Raw genomic sequence first — 16,723 nt, 5'->3', positions numbered from 1 at the left:
AACAAAACAGACAACTGGGGGGGAGGGGGGAAGACTAGCAATATTTCATCCTGGATTAGTGGATTCTGTTACCCTTTTGTATATCCTTCCAGCAAAATGTTCCAAATAAACATTTGTCTTCCTGCTGGGAGTTTCGGAGCTTCAGTTTGTGGGATTGCATCGTCCTCTGCTGGAGAAACATTTGGTTTACGCTCTTTGAAATCAAAACTTGAGATGCTCGTTAAAATGATTAGGGCACAAGGTATACAGGCCGACTTACAACCACAATGGAGCCCAAGATTTCTGTTATTAAATGAAACATTTGTTAAGTGGGTTTTCTCCCATTTTACAACCTGATACAGATACATATTAACAGATTTGGAAGGGATCTTGTAGGTCATCTAGTCCAACCCCCTGCCCAAGCAGACCCTATATCATTTTTGACAGATGGCAGTCCAGTCTCTTCTTGAAAGCTTCCAGTGATGAAGCTTCCACAACTTCTGAAGGCAACTTCTGTTCCATCGGTTGATTGCTCTCTGTCAAAAAAAAAAAAAAAATCTCCTTATTTCCAGGTTGAATCTCTCCTTGTTCAGTTTCCTTCCATTATTCCTTGTCTGGCCTTTAAGTGCCTTGGAAAATAGCTTGACCCCCTCCTCTCTGTGGCAGCCCCTCAAATATTGGAATATGCTATCCTGTCTCCCCTGGTCCTTCTCTTCACTAGTCTAGCCATGCCCAGTTCCTGCAACCATCCATCATATATTTGAGCCTCCAGTCCCCTAATCATCCTGGTTGCTCTTCTCTGTACTTTTTCTAGAGTCTCAGCATCTTTTTTAGTGTGGTGACCAAAACTGGATGCAGTATTCTAGGTGTGGTCTTACTAAGGCTTTAGAGAGTGGTACCTCCCTTGATCTTGATTGTATCCCTCTGTTAATGCAACTTAGGATTGCATTGGCTTTTTTGGCTGCTGCTGCACACTGCTGGCTCCTATTTAGCCGGTTGTCCACTGAGACTCCAAGATCCCCCTCACAGTTCCTGCTATTGAGCCTGGTTTCACCCAGTCTATATGTGTACTTTTGGTTTTTCTTGCCTAAGTGTAGGACTTTACTTTTCTCTACGTTGAATTTCATTTTGTTAGATACAGCCCAGTGTTCCAGTAAGTGGTAGGTTTCAAAAAATTTTCCTACCAGTTTGAAGAGCTCTTAAAGGAATAACAGCCAAAAAACTTGCTGATTCATGCCCGTTGTTACATCATTGCATCAGCTGATCAGCTCTTAAATCACTATCCTGACAAAGTCAAGGTTACATTCTTTTCCACATCAAGCACGAAATTCACAAGTGTGGTTTCCATGTGGAAACAAAAGTACTTATGTTCTTTTTTCCTTTAATCATAGTTTTGCCCTTTCAGCCAACTCCATCAACTTCTGCATCCATTCTGCCATGGTAGGTATCACAGTGTCTTTCCATTTTTGTGCATACAATACACTTGCTGCTTTCAACATGTATAGTAACAAGGTTCCAATTTCCAAGACAACACGGCTTCCATTCTGAAGCCAGAATTTTTCCTTTTGGGAAAATGTAACGGAAAAAGAACTGGAGGCCGTGTTGTCTTTCGAGCAAAGGGAGAAAAACAGAGCTGAGATCCACTTACATGATCTGTGTCAGAAATACTGCTGAGCTAGGAACTGTGCCGCTTTTAAGAAGTCAGGAACAGCTGAGCAAAACAGAACCATCGTTTGTGCTTCCCAAAGACATGCTGTTTCTTCTACGGTTAGCTTGTTGGCATCAGAACGAGCTCAGTAGATTTGTCGTGGTTTCAGGTTGATCAAACACACACACACACACACACACACACACAAGAAGTTGAACTGGAACACAGGTTGGTGATGTCTTTTATTTTTTTTCCCCTCCTTGAAACATCTCGGCAAACACTTCTACCACATGCTGGTTTGAAAAAGCGGTGTAATTTCTAGCAGACCAGGGGGAAAGAAACAACAACCCATGTGTGAAAATACAAAAACCACCAACGAAGCTTGCTGCAGATCAACCAGAGGAATACCAACAGCCTTTGTTTACGAGGGCGCCTCTGTAGAAAATCAGCACCCACCCACCTTCCTAGAGAATGAAATATTTTGGGGGATATTCAAAACACAGGATAGAATATTTCCCCTAAAGAAGAAATGGGGGAAAAATTTAAAGGAGGCAGAAACTACCGCCAGTTTCCCTGCCCCAAGCAGAAACTGAGGAGGCCAGCTTTTAGAAATGCAGATTTGGTAATCCATTCAGAAACACTGGGTCAGACAGAGACTCCAGATAAGCAACACAATTAGGCAAACCAAAGGTTGACAAGATTAGCTCAGACAAATACCTAGGATTTGCATTTCCCCTTTTGCCTATAGAGCCAGCCATGACCTCTACATGACCCCATAAGAATCAAAAAGGGATAAAAAAAACCCCACCCACTCTCAACTCCATTTTGTCAGCTGTCCCAGAACCGCATGCTGTGTGTGTGTGTGTGTGTGTTAGTTCTGCTCATCAATAAACAGAATCTTTCTTTCCAATCAACCTCCATTTTATTCCCGGCTTGGAACCTGGATTTTTCTTCTTCGTACACCTCCTCTAAGAGCAATAGTTTAAACAAAGACAATCGAATTTAAAAAAAAATAGTGAAACACAAAAGGACAACCATATATTGTCATCCGGAGGCCAGGCCTTGGAAAGAAAGCAGAAAGAAGCATAATTACGCTTGCAACCTGTCTTGATGATGGATGGAACAAGGTCAGCAGATGGGAAGGTGTCTTCAGGATGCTGTAAGCATAACATTAAAAGCCTTCATCAATGCAATTGCTTCAGCTCTCATAGGAAAAGGGCCTCCCCGTCATATCCTCATGGCATATAGCTTGCAAAACACAGTGTTATTTTTTTAAAAAAGAACAAAAAGCAGGTTATAAAAGGCTGGTGCTTATGAGAGCTTTTTTTAAAAAACAAAACAAAACAGAGTATTGCCTCAGTATTTCTAAAGAACTGTAAACTGAGGACATTTATCGAGCCAGTATCTGATTTTGTTTTAATATAAACAAAGCTGCAGTTCAGTGGTGAGATGGCCTAGGGTCTCCTGTTGAAGCAGAGGGCTGGACTAGAAGACCTCCAAGGTCCCTTCCAACTGTTATTCAACGTTCTAGTTACTGGAAATAGCCAAAAGCTTTATGATGCTTTACAAGTCTTTTCTTCCTATGTTTTTCCTAGAGGCCCAAGGTTCACACGTTTGAGTGTATTGTTTGGATCAACCAAATTTGATCTGTTGGTTGCAATAGGAATTCTTCCAGCGGCTTGTCGTCTGAGCCTGTTATGGGCAGAGAGCCGGGTTTCTGTTGTGGCCTAACGGCGGTTAGCGGAACTGGCGGCAGAGTTGGACAGTGAGGTTGGGGAGGAACCTGGGCCAGTCCTAGAAGCTAAGGAAGGCTAGGATGAGGGTTCTGCCTCGGAGGCAGAGATGGAGCCAGGGCAGGCTGGCAGTTATCAGCTGCCTTCAGAGTTGGACAGCAGTGAGGCAGGGGAGCAGCTGGAGCCAGTTCCCAGCCTGCGCATGCACAGAGCTGCCAAAAGAAAAGAACAATTACAAACTAAGGGTCGACGTGGGAGTAAGGTCACAGGTGGACGGTGAATGGCCCCTCCCATAGGGATTAAAAGAGGAGCAAAAGGGGAGGGCCTGTTGGTTACAGCAGTGTGAAGGTCTGTTTTGTGCATCTCAGAGACTCCGTGCTGAGCCCTTCCTTGTCAGCACTGCATTTGGGAATAGTTACTTGGCAGCTCTCCAGGCTAGGTAAGGTCTGTGCTCCTCATTACACCCCTGAAAGACCGTTTGCCAGGCCTTTGGCTGAAGGTGAATGCAAGAAATTCACCTTCGTTTAATAAAAGAGGTTTTGGCGGGACAAAGAGTCTGCTTAGTGCTTTTGGGGGAAGCCAAGGTCAGAACAGTTTCACACCTAAAGACCAGAACTGAAGTCTCCTGGTTTCTAGCTGGGAGCCTTAACCACTAGACAAAGCTGCCTCTCACTTGTTACAAAAGTCTGATGGATCAAAATCACTCTAGAACTTTCTGGCTCAGCAGACCAGTGGTGGCAGGGGATGGTTTTGTGTGCGCATGCGCGCCGCTATCACAAATGCACCTTTGCACACCCACGCTCTCGCCACCCACATTTGCAACCTAGTTCCAAACAGGTTTTGCGACGCAGCACTGGGCTGCAGACATAAGGTTGGGGACCCCTGCCATAGAGAATGGGGGGGGAGGTAGATATTTTCTTACTTTGGCCTAGGTCATAGCAGAATAATGAAACAAGGACACAAAAGAAGCTTTTTTAAAAACACACACACACACAAAACCTTAGCTTGATCTATTTTATTGTTTTTATCAGGAGCTAAATGCCTCCCTTTCTATCAGTCTGCCTCCAAAAATGGTTTGTCAGCTTTCTCAAAATTTAATATACAAGCAGAGAGACCAATAGGGCAAACAGGAAATGTTTTTTTCTTTTTAAAAAGTACCAATTTAGCTTTTTTTTCCCCCTCCCCCTCCATCCTTCTCTCAACAGCAAGAATGCTACCCCAATGCAAAAAGTTAATTTGTTAACCCAGAGTTTCAGAGACAACGCATTGCAAAGCGATTTCCCTGTTAATTAGGCCCCAGAGGCATCATTACCGGGTCAGAATTGAAATCAACCCAAAAAGCAATTTTCAAAGTTGCTAGAAGTGAGGACTCTGGCAGCTAATGAAAAAAAAAAAAAAACCCGACTGGAAAGTTTCAAGTCATCGATGTTTTTATTTCAAGAATAAAAGAATTCTTGCATGCTCCCAAGTTTTAGAAATTTTGTTTTTTTTCCAAGGACCCAAAAATCTATAATCAATGAGCCACCAAGAATCCCCAAGAAACCAAATTGCAGAATTAGGGGAGGAGGGAAGGGCAACGCTATTTTCCATAATTCATGTTAGCACCGGATGGTTCCTGGTACCTCGCATAACGCAGGACACCGTTCACTCTTCGTGTGGAAGGAAGTTCAGAAGTGCCTGGATTAATTCTTCAAGGTGTCTCTACCTTCACTGAGGAATATCAGGCTTTCTCAAATTGCTTGAAAGCCACCATTCATGGGGAATTCTTGGAAACCCTGAGACAAATGTGTCAGTATATAAGTAATTACGATCTGGAAGACATGGTAACAGGTCAGCCAATGGGGACTGTTTGGATTAGACATGGTGTCAACTCGTAAAGGACTCTTGGCTTGCTCTCGAATTGCCATAAGGTAGGAAGATCTGATCGAATTCAGTTGCTATGACCAGAAGCACATTCCACTCATATTTTTCTCCAGATTGTGTCCCAGGTTACCAGAGCTAGCCGGAGAGTCGTGCTTCGTTGGAGAATGTGATTTATGACACATCGTGGGAGGAAACAGGGTCATAGATGGGCAGTAAATTACGTAGGGCAGAGCCAGGCAGACATGTTGCTCCTAATAAATTGGATTTCTTTTGAAACTTGGCTCGAGGCTCATGAATTAGGGCATCCATTGGAACCCTGACACATGGTAACAGGTCAGCCAATGAGGACTGTTTGGATTGTAGTAAAAGGTCAGCCAATGGGGACTGTTTGGAAAGCGAAACATATCTGATGTATGGGGCCATACGTGACAGTTTGGAGCCTGGGCGTGGCTTAGATTTATTGGACTGTATATAAGAGTTAGTGTGCCTCCTTTGAAATTCCCTCCTATGAAATGCCTCTCTCCTCTGAAATGACTTACTTCTGTGAATATTACTTCTGTTTCTGTGCTCCTGATTTTGTATGCTGGTTGCTGCTGTACGGTATTGTACATAAAGAAGTTTCTTATGTAAAATGAATCCTGCTGAATTATTTACTTGTGTGCTGGTCAGGTGTGCTGCAAACTGACAAAATTGAGAAGAAACTGAAAGGTTAATTCTTGCAGAATTTCCTTGGACACCTGGTTCTGCCTTCCAGTTGGGTTTTGATGAGACTGCAACATGGCAAACGCTGCTTTCAGACTTTTGAGAGTCCAAACTAGCCAAGAGAGCATAAGGGTGGGACTGTCAGAAAGCAACTATGAAGGATGTGATATTAGTGCACACAGCACAGCACGACTTGGGACGATAGGACAATGCAGAACTGGAGGAATATCTCTTTGGAGATCCAGGAATACTTGGGAGCAAGAGCTAGACTCCAGCGGAGGAATTCTACCAGCTATGCTTTGCTGCCTCTGCATCAGAGGTCCCACCAAGGCCAAAAGGAAACATACAAAGGAGGAAGAAATTTAGACACTGACAAAATTGTTCAACTATAATCCCCATTGGTGTGTGTGTGTGTGTGTGTGCGCATAATGGTTATCTTTTGATAGTTGAATGCAACAAAATGTCATTTTAATGTATGCTGATTAGTGTATATTTAAAATGACAATATTCAATTTTATTCTGCATTCTATTCTATTCTGCATTCCATTCCATTCCCCTATTCTGTTCTATTCTATTCTACTTCTCTATTCTATTCTACTCCATTTCTCTATTCTGCATTCTGCTCTTCTCCCCTCCCCTCCGATTGCTGCTCCTGGAATTAATGCTCAGTACACCTCAGGATCTTGTTTGCCAATGTAAGGATTGATTTTCACATTCTTATTTGAGTTGATCATGGCTTCTCTTTTACAAACACACTTAATTTTAAACAGTGCTATTTTAGATTATACTTCATCTTCTCACACCTGAGTGAATCAAGTTTGTTTTTTTCTCTTTTTGATACTGTGTGCAAATCTGAGCAGTCCCAATTCCTCAGGACAGGAACACCCATTAAGCAGTTTTGATTTTCATAGAAATTTATTCATAGAACTGACTTCAGTATAACCTCCATAGGCATGGGCTATTTTAGTTTTCCTATAGGTAAAAAAAGAAAATAAAGTCAGGTTTTAACATTAGGCAGCAAATTATAAATCTGAGTAAGATGCATGCAGTTCCTCCCACCAATTACAACCCAGAATTGGGACTCAGGCTGCATTTATCTAAATGTACTGACTGACCAACTTGAGTAGTGAGCTTCTAATTGCAACAGTGCTAAAACAAGAGCAGCTAACTGAAAGCATGCGAGAATCTCTAAGATTCCCAAACCTCTTCTGCTTGCAATGCCTCGAAATAATATCAGCCCCAGAGCTTATAAAGCATCCAAAATGTTATTGTTAAGGAGTCCCTAATTATTTGTAACCAAGGTGTGAAGAGAGATTCTGCAGAACTTTCTAATTTTGTTTGGGGGAGCTCCTTGCTCATAAGTCTGGATTAGCTAAATTCCACATTAAACGACTGGTCTCAGCTAATCCTTAACTATAAAATTTACTACATCCAGAAATGTTGGAAGAAGAAGAAGCTTAAATTAAAAGAATGCAAGGTATTAGACTGTAAAAGAAAATCTCTCCCCACGCAGGTAGGAAACAGGCTGTGGGTATGCAGGTTGTTGAATAACATAATTCAAACTACTGTACCTCTTTGCTTCCCTGATTGGCTCACTGCAAGAAAAGAAAAGAAATAAAACTTGTCAGTACATCTTTAAACATACAAGATATAAAACTTGCTTCAAATAATCCAACCAGTATGGCTGTTTTATCACTGGTTACTAACCATTTCCAAAGGAAACAGCTTTGCTAAAGACCTTAGCTGTCTCAGGAGGTTAAAGATTCAGCTGAAACATTGTTCAATTTCTAAGGATCATGTTAGATTCTGTTTGGGGCACAGAGGACCACGGGAACGTGGCAAAATAGAAGTAGATAGGGAAAAAAGCAAAGATGCAATGGAATTTTGAAGGTAACAAAAAGCATGTAATTTAATCATTGACAATGATTGCTTTTAGAGTTAAATGTTTGAAAAACAAATTCCCGCAGCTAAGTTATTTTTACAACACAAGGGAGGGGGAAAGAAATATAGTATTTTTTTTACTGTATAAGTCAACTGTAACAGGTGAGATGTCAGAGAGCTCTGCTAAACCTGGATTAGCACTCTAGTGGAATAAAACCTTGGTTTTAATTGACTGCTAGAGGGATACTTGCTAAACCGAAAATGAATGTTATACATGCAAAAATAGCATTATGCGTGTGTAAAGCTGTGAATGGATCCCGGCCACTAAACTGGAGTCCAGTAAATCAATCAAGGGTTTTGTGGTATGTTAAGGAACAGAAATTAGACATAGAACATGTGATAGCCAATTTGCAACAGATTTGTTTCAAGTGACTAATAGAGGCAGCCACAATTTGATGCATACTGAATGGCCGTAACAAATCCAATCTATAAACTCCTCCAATTTCAGGCAAGTAAGCCAAATTAAGGTAGGGAGATACAAGGCCTACATAGCACAATATATCCACAATGTGTTCTTGTCTTCTAGTTTATATAGCAAGAGAAGCTGCTGTTCTTGGAATTAAACACTGAGAGAATAAAAGCGGGAAGCTCACCAAACATCCCTTTAACTGATACAATGTGCTCCCCCAAAGTTACCTTTATTGATCTTTACCTGTAACTTACAAGCAAAACGGTGGGAATTTTCTTTCCATTCTATGAGAAGGAGAGAAATCTAGAGAGTTTTCCCAACCCTTTTAATTATAACTAGCTCAAAAGGGATCTTCTGGATATTTCTACAGAACCTTAGTAATATAGTTCAACCTAACTATGAAATAAATATGAACATAGGAACAAGCTATAAGAACAACTTATGTGTAGCACATGTACCTGGAACTATATTTGGGAACAGTTTTTTCCACTCTGCTAAACAAATAATTTCCTCAACACTTTCCAACTATTTACAAAGTCTGCATTATTATTACTATTAATCTTCTCATCACTCCTTAACACCCATCCCCTCCCACTTGTGACTGTATGCCTGCAACTTTGTTGTTTGTATCCTTACGATTTTTATTGACTGTTTCTTAGTATGATTTGAGTGCTTATTGTACCCTATGACTATCATTAAGTGTTGTACCTGATGAATCTTGATGAATGTATCTTTTCTTTTATGTACACTGACAGCATTTGAACCAAGACAAATTCCTTGTGTGTCAAATCACACTTGGCCAATAAAGAATTCTATTCTCCTTTACTCTTCATTCCAATATCTATTCTATTCTATTCTATTCTATTCTATTCTTATTCTGTTCCCTATCCTATTCTGTATCAGAGGTGCTTTGCAGAGTGAGATGGGCAGCATACTAAATTAATAAACAAAATGTACACTAAATTAATAAATATGCACAAAAAACAGAAACTTGGCTTCAAAACGAAAAACCAAGAAGAAAGCATCAGAAAGGCATGTGAGGAAAACTCAGCTCATGCAACCACAACCATGCTTATTTCTCTATACCTACCAAACACCTCATTTCTGATTAAGAAGAAATCCAAGGAAGTAGAAAAGAGAAGTGAAAGCAAACAGTTATTAACTGGGAAGGATTCATTTAAAGCATCACAACCTGGCTGAATGAAAAGCTTGAAAAACCACAGCCTTTGAAAGGAGTTCCACACACAAAATATAACTGGCCCAGGGTGTTCGAATCCTAAATAGGCCATGCCGGAATCTAAACATTACGTCGTTGATAAAATGATATACAATTTGTGTATCTCTCCTTAAGAGCCAGTTTTAAAGTCTGTTAAAAGCCTGTAACTCTTTTCTCTTCGGAAGCCCAACTTGTAATTTCCAATCTTGTTAAATGACAGTTAATGAGCATTTCAGGTTTGACACCTGCCAACCACTGGCCAGAAGGAATTATTTCTCAATTCTAAAAATAATAATAATAATCTAAAATCAAAGCAGGATTTTGACAAGGTAAGCTAAAGAGGACGCTAGATGCGATGCGAGAAAAAATGGGGGAGGGGGAAGAGAGAGAAAGAGAGAGACATGCTCTAAAAATTCTAGGTTTCTAAGGAAATTCTAAATGTCGCGTCCTTTTACCATTTCACTTTGTTAGCTACAAAAACCAAAAACAAAGCGAATGAGCTCGGAATTACCTTCTGTGAGCCATTGGTGAAAGATGGAAATTGGTATGGGAGGGGAAAAAAAGAGAGTCCTTTTGTCAATGAAACAAGTAAAGCAGCAACAATTGTGGCGTCTGATCGGCATGTCTAATTTTTCAGGGCGATGCCCTTACCTTCTTGCCGGCGCCCACGTTGGCTTTCGCCGTTCCTCGGACTTTCTTCATCCTGTTCTTACGCTCTTTCCGTTGTTTCCTAGACGTCTTTTTCTTTTCGTACAAGCCATGCTGGGGAAGACAATGAGAATGAACCTCCCGCCAACATTTCCAGGAGGTTCGGTGCCTGGTCACCTCACGAGCGGGCTACTCTTATGCGTTCTATCTGGGGCTACCCTTGGAGAGCCTTCGGGAGCTACGACTGCTGCAGAGTGTGGCATCGTGGGTAGTTTTTTGAGCGGGGGGCTCTAAGATTGGCCCATTGGAGACCACTGCTCCGCCAGCTAAACTGGTTACCAGTCTGCTTCAAGGGTGCAATTCAAGGGGTTTCTGATCCCCTTGAAAGCCCTTTATGGCCTGGGACCTTCTCGCCCCACTGATCCGTCCGATTCATGCCAGCGGAGGAGGCACGCGTGGGTCCCGTCCGTCTGATTATCCCGGCTGACGAGGTCCAGAAGGAGGGAGATTCTCTGCTGTGGTCCCTGCCCTCTAGAACATATGTGAGGTTGGCCCCCAACCCTCCTATCTTTCCATAAGGGTCTAAAGTTGTGGCTCTGCCCCAGTGGGGGATCAGCGCAATGGAAGGAGTTGACTGAGTAATAACAGATGCCACCTCCCTCCCCACTCCGCCCCCGTCCTCTCCATGGGGTCCTTGGGTTTTAACATATGATTTTAACTTTTTTATGTATTAACTTAGATGTAACTGTAAGAAGCTGAGAGTTACCTTATAAATTCTATAAATGGCATTAGTAGACTTATATAGCGCTTCATAATACTTTACAGCCCTCTCTAAGTGGTTTACAGAGTCAGCCTCTTGCCCCCCAACAATCTGGGTCCTCATTTTACCGACCTCGGAAGGACGGAAGGGTCAACCTTGGTCAAGATCGAACTGCTGGCAGTCAGCAGAATTAGCTTGCAATATCACCTTCTAACCACGGTGCCACCATAGATAGATAGATGGATGGATGGATAATGGATCACTGATGCATGATAGATAGCAATAGACTTATATACCACTTCACAGTGCTTTACGGCCCTCTCTAAGTGGTTTACAGATTCAGCCTGTTGCCCCTAACAATCTGGGTCCTCATTTTAGCCACCTCAGAAGGATGGAAGGCCGAATCAACTTTGAGCCGGTCAGGATCGAACTGCTGGCAGTACGCAGTGTCAGCCTGCAATACTGCATTTTAACCATTGCACCACCATGGCTCAATAAATAAAAATAGTACATGTGGCTTTGACCTATTTATCTGATGCCTTTTTTCTTCTTCTTTTCTTTTCTTCCTTCCATTCTTCACCATCCAGTCAGAGCTGGATAAGAAACTAAGCAGGGAAAAAAACCCCAGAAAGTCCAATTGCTTCTTTTAAAAAAATCACCTTTGGGACAACCACGACCTGGATGACCGAGAATCTCCATAGACATTCAGAAATTGACATTTTAATTGACATTTAATTAACCACTGAAAACGGAACTCTGAGAGAAACTCCAAACTTCATCAACTGCTACGTAACCAGAATAGATATTTAGCCTTCCAGCCTAACACAGTCCATATTCCAAGAAAAAGAAAAGATTAAAAACAACCTACCCTGGCCAGTCTATGCTTTGGTTCATTTTTCTTTGCGTAGTCTAGAGAATCGTAGATCATGCCAAAGCCGGTGGTTTTCCCACCACCAAAATGGGTCCGGAAGCCGAAGACAAAAATGACATCTGGTGTTGTCTTATACATTTTCGCCAACTTCTCACGGATTTCTGTTTTGGGTACAGTGGCTTTTCCAGGATGAAGGACATCAATTACCTAGAAGTGCAGAAGTGGGGGAAAAAATAAAGATACATTCAAAGCTTCTTTATGAAGGAAGTATTTTAGTGGCAGAGATGGCTCACAAGCTGGTTAAAAATTTGGCATCGAACTTGAAAACGGCAGGCCAGAAATATGCAATACCTCAATCTTTATGCTTATAGGTTGCCCCGATACAGAAGAGTGTTTTCAGATTTAAACATGAGATTTTTGTAGGGGGAGTGGTGGTGAAGAAAGACAGCAGCAACAGGGGCTGCTTGTGCAGAAACGTAGGCAAAAATATCCAAAAATGAAACAGGTAATTAATTCTATGATTAAAAAGCTTGCCTGGAAGGAATTATTGAGTTTATCATCTGCATCTCTATAACTGTCTGGTTTGGTTCTGCAATCCAACAGGACAGACACAGACTCCAGAGAGTAATTAGGACTGCAGAAAAAATAATGGCTACCAACCTGCCTTCCATGGAGGACCTGTATAAAATGCATGAGTCAAAAAGAGGGCTGTGAAAATATCTACAGACCCCTCACATCCCAGACATAAACTGTTTCAACTCCTACCCTCAAAGCAACGCTATAGAGCCCTGCACACCAGAACAACTAGACACAAGGACATTTTCTTCCTGAATGCCATCACTCTGCTAAACAAGTAATTCCCTCCACACTGGCCAACTATTTACAAAGTCTGCACTACTATTACTATTAATTTTCTCATCACTCCCCTCCCACTTGTGACTGTATGACTGTAACTTTGTCACTTGTATCCTTAGGATTTATACTGACTGTTTCCTAGTATGGTTTGATTGCTTATTGTACCCTATGACTATTATTAAGTGTTGGACCTTATGATTCTTGACTCTTGACGAATGTATTTTTTCTTTTATGTACACCAAGAGCATTTGCACAAAGACAAATTCCTTGTGTGTCCAATCACACTTGGTCAATAAAGAATTCTATCTATCTTATCTATTTTAGGCATTTTGATTCTAGACTTCAGCACACAGAATGTGTGTCGTAATTTGCTTGTATACCTGTCTGTGCAAAAGATACAGTCTGGTACACCATGCACAATGCTCTTAATACAGGTAGTCCTTGACTTACAAACAGTTCATTTAGTGACTGTTCGAACTTGCAACAGCCCTGAAAAAAGTGACTTATGACCGTTTTTCACACTTACGACCATTGTCGCACATGATCAAAATCCAGCCGCTTGGCAACTGACTCATATTATTTGACGGTTGCAGTGTCCCAGGGTCACATGATCCCCTTTTGCAACCTTTTGACAAGTAACGTCAGTGGGGATGCCGGATTCACTTAACAACCGAGTGACTAACTTAACTGGAGAAGATTCATTTAACAACCAAGTCAAGAAAGAATGTAAAAAATCACTTAACAAATGTCTCACTCAACAACTGGGCTCAACTGTGACCCTTAAGTCAAGGACTACCTATACAGAAAAATAATAATGCCCTATTTAAGGACTATATCCGTTGTTTTACTTTGGGAATACTGTACATCCCATATAGAATAGAATTCTTTTTTGGCCCAGTGTGATTGGACATACAAGGAATTTGTCTTCGTTGCAGAAGCTCTCAGTGTACATAACAGCTATAAAAGTGATAAATCATGATCACAGTCGTCATAAAAATACATTCATCATAAATCATATGATCGAACCAACACGAAGCGTACTACGAAACTAAATGAAACAATACAAATCGTAAAGCTATAAGCAACAAAGTTGTAGTCATCAGTAGAATATAGGTGAGAAGAATATTAATAGTCTTAATACTAAATATATTATTGAATCTGTCTGCCAAATAACCATTTCAAAAGTTGGAATTTTGCAGTCATTCTACCCACCACCATCGTGCATCGTAAACTGACAGTTCCCTGGACATTTAGATGAGTTTGACAGCCAGTAAGGATGAGAACAAGCAAATTTGCAAGCAACACACTTTCCTCTTTTGTGCATTTATACGGCAACTTTTGCTTCAATCCACACACAGGTCTGCCAATTCTCTTATTATTAAAACATATTCGTTGGCGGGAAGGATCCATCATTGCAACCAATTACATCCAAATCATTGTAAATCTTTCTGAACCTCTAGCCTTGCATGTCACTTTTTCGATCAAAGCATTCCAAAAGCCAGATTATATGACTAGCTATATTTACTGCGGGCGTTTTTAACTATTACTGTTGGCCAGCGTGATTAGTTTACTTTAGTTTATTGTCACTGCACCTCATACAACGAAATCAAATGCCATCTTCAGTGCACATCATGACCATGAAAATAAACACAAACACATCCTTCACCCTCCACACACTGAACCGAAAACCCCCAACACCGCACCACAACACTGCACTATACAGAAGAATTCAATGGAGCTACTGCCCTGGGATAGAAGCTGTTTTTCAGCCTATTTGTCCTTGTTTTTATTATTCTGTACTGTCTGCCAGATGGTAATAGTTCAAAAAAAAAAAAAAAAAAGGGGGGTTCCCAGGATGAGATGGATCTTTGAGAATGTTTTGAACTTTCTTAAGGCAGTGGGAGCTATAAAGATCTTCCCAAGAGGGGAGAGGACAAGTAATGATCCCTCTGGGATTGACATTCACCCTCTGGAGCGCTTTCCTATCTGCCCGTGTGCAATTGGCAAACCATACAGAGGTTATGATTATACAGAGGTTAGGTTATTAATTAAAAGGCATGCAAATGAAATAATTGCAGGCCTGTGAAGTTTTTCCATCTCGAGACTCACAACTTTGCCCACAAAAAAAAAAAAAAAGGCGTCTCACCATTTGCTTCCGTTGAAGCAGCCGGTTCGTCATGAACTTCCTCGTTCGGATGGTGACCGTATCGTTCTATAATAAAGCAAAACAAACATTCAACAAGGCATTTCATGTGCTCACCTAACTAATCCAAAGAATCCCTCTTTTCCAAATACCACCCCAAAAAACCTCCAGGTGAACGTGCAGAGTTACCAACCTCTGGATGTGTGCAAAGTTGGGGGAAAGGGGGGGTCAATTTAGCGAGCCATGTTAGAGCAACATGTTCCCCCAACCTGGTGCCCCTCAATGCTGGAGAGCAGAATAATAGAATAACCGAGTTGGAAGGGACCCTGGAGGTCATCTAATCCAATCCCCCTCCCTGCCCAAACAGGAGACCCTACACCATTCCTGACAGATGGCAGTCCAGTCTTTTCTTGAAAGCTTCCAGTGATGAAGCTCCCACAACTTCTGAATAACAGAACAAAATAACAGAGTTGGAAAGGCCCTTGTAGGTCATCTAGTCCAACCCCCCCCCCCACCTCCGCAGGAGACCCTACACCATTTATTAACTAATTAACAAGAGTTGGAAGGGACCTTGCAGGCCATCTAGTCCAACACCCCCGCCCCCAGCAGGAGACACCATACCATTCATTAACAGAGTTGGCAGGGACCTTATAGGTCATCTAATCCAACCCCCCTCCCCGCCCAAGCAGGAGACCCTACACCATTTATTAACAGATTAACAGGAGTTGGAAAGGACCTTGTAGTCCATCTAGTCCACCCCTACCCAAACAGGAGACCCTACACCATTTATTAACAGATTAACAGGAGTTGGAAAGAACCCTGAAGGCCATCTAGTCCACCCCCACCCAAGCAGGAGACCCTGCACTATTTATTAACAGATTAACGAGAGTTGGAAGGGACCTTGTAGGTCATCTAGCCCAACCCCCTACCTACACCACTTCTGACTGGTGCCAGCCCAGTCTCTTCTTCAAAGCTTCCAGTGTTGAAGCTCCCACCATTTCGTGCAGCTGAGATAAATAAAACAGGCGGGAGGAGAGGGAGAGAGGCTGATCCAACGCAAAGAACCGGGGACCCACGGCGTTGGCATCTTCGCCCCCTTTCCTCCACCCCATAATGCCCCTAAAAGACTCCGCAGCCCCCGCGGAAGGGAAAGCGGGCGGCCCGGAGTCCGCAGGGCCGAGGATGGCGCCTGGGCAGGACGGATTGAAGGAGCCCCTCGGTCCCGAGAATCCCCAGCGACAGCGCTCACCATCTTGGCGGCCTCCCTCGCAGCCTCAGAGAGATTGAAAAGAAGGAAGGGACGTTCGGTAGCCAATCATATGCCGCAGCGGGAAGGAAAAGGAAGAGCCGTCACGGGAAAAAGGCGGGATTTCCGCTACCCGAGGGAAAAAGGTCTTCCGGGAAACCAGCGAGTGGAAGGGGAAAGAGAGACCACTTATTAGTCCTCCTGATTCTATCAGGTTGAATGTTAAGACGTATGGATTATTTAAACCAGGAGTCCCCAAACTTGACAACTTTAAAACTTGTGGACTTCAACTCCCAGAATTCTCCAGCCAGCTAGGTTTAAAGTTAAACTATCTTAAAGTTGCCAAGTTTGGAGACCTCTGATTTAAATTCCTATTTGTATTTTGTATGGAAAAAGACGGAAATAGGAATTCCTATCGGACATTAATGAGACGCATATGCATTTCAACAGTCAGCCAGGCGGGCAAATGCAATTCGAGGCATAACCCAACCAACCAAATCTGCCTGTAATCCATGAAATATCTGTGCAGCAAGTTCTACATTTTCAGGGTTGCTGGTCGCAGTTTGCAAATTCAGTGGATAATGACCAGCAACTGGATAGCAACTGGATCGTGGTCTTAATGGTGGAGCTGTGTTGCAACTTGAATTCAAAACACCCCCCCACACTACTTTTAAAAGTTATCAGTACATGTAGTCTTCGATGTACGGCC

At 42.2% G+C, this 16,723-nt stretch overlaps 1 protein-coding gene across 1 annotated transcript; it reads right to left on the bottom strand.

Annotated features, from left to right (window-relative positions):
* Positions 1–6,821: 6,821 nt before the first annotated feature.
* RPS24 (ribosomal protein S24) lies at positions 6,822–16,129 on the bottom strand. Its single transcript, XM_026678376.2, has 6 exons — positions 16,018–16,129; positions 14,772–14,837; positions 11,768–11,977; positions 10,143–10,253; positions 7,497–7,520; positions 6,822–6,897 (listed from the first exon to the last, which is right to left on the bottom strand). The coding sequence occupies exons 1-5, from the start codon at positions 16,018–16,020 to the stop codon at positions 7,518–7,520; spliced, it is 393 nt and encodes a 130-aa protein (XP_026534161.1). The 5' UTR covers positions 16,021–16,129; the 3' UTR covers positions 6,822–6,897; positions 7,497–7,517.
* Between the last annotated feature and the right edge of the window lie 594 nt (positions 16,130–16,723).

The sequence above is a fragment of the Notechis scutatus genome, chromosome 4 (assembly GCF_049901735.1).
Source record: "Notechis scutatus isolate UNSWTSFEM ecotype Mainland chromosome 4, rNotScu1.2, whole genome shotgun sequence".
In the NCBI taxonomy this organism is placed as follows: domain Eukaryota; kingdom Metazoa; phylum Chordata; class Lepidosauria; order Squamata; family Elapidae; genus Notechis; species Notechis scutatus.
The sequence above is the reverse complement of the archived record's forward strand: the minus strand, read 5'-3'. Positions and strand labels throughout refer to the sequence as shown.

Coding starts and splice junctions, on each gene's coding strand:
- RPS24 (XM_026678376.2), bottom strand. Junction 11,978..14,771: donor TGCTTCAACGGAAGCAAATG/GTGAGACGCCTT, acceptor CTGCACTTCTAG/GTAATTGATGTCCTTCATCC. Junction 10,254..11,767: donor CAAAGCATAGACTGGCCAGG/GTAGGTTGTTTT, acceptor TGTCTTCCCCAG/CATGGCTTGTACGAAAAGAA.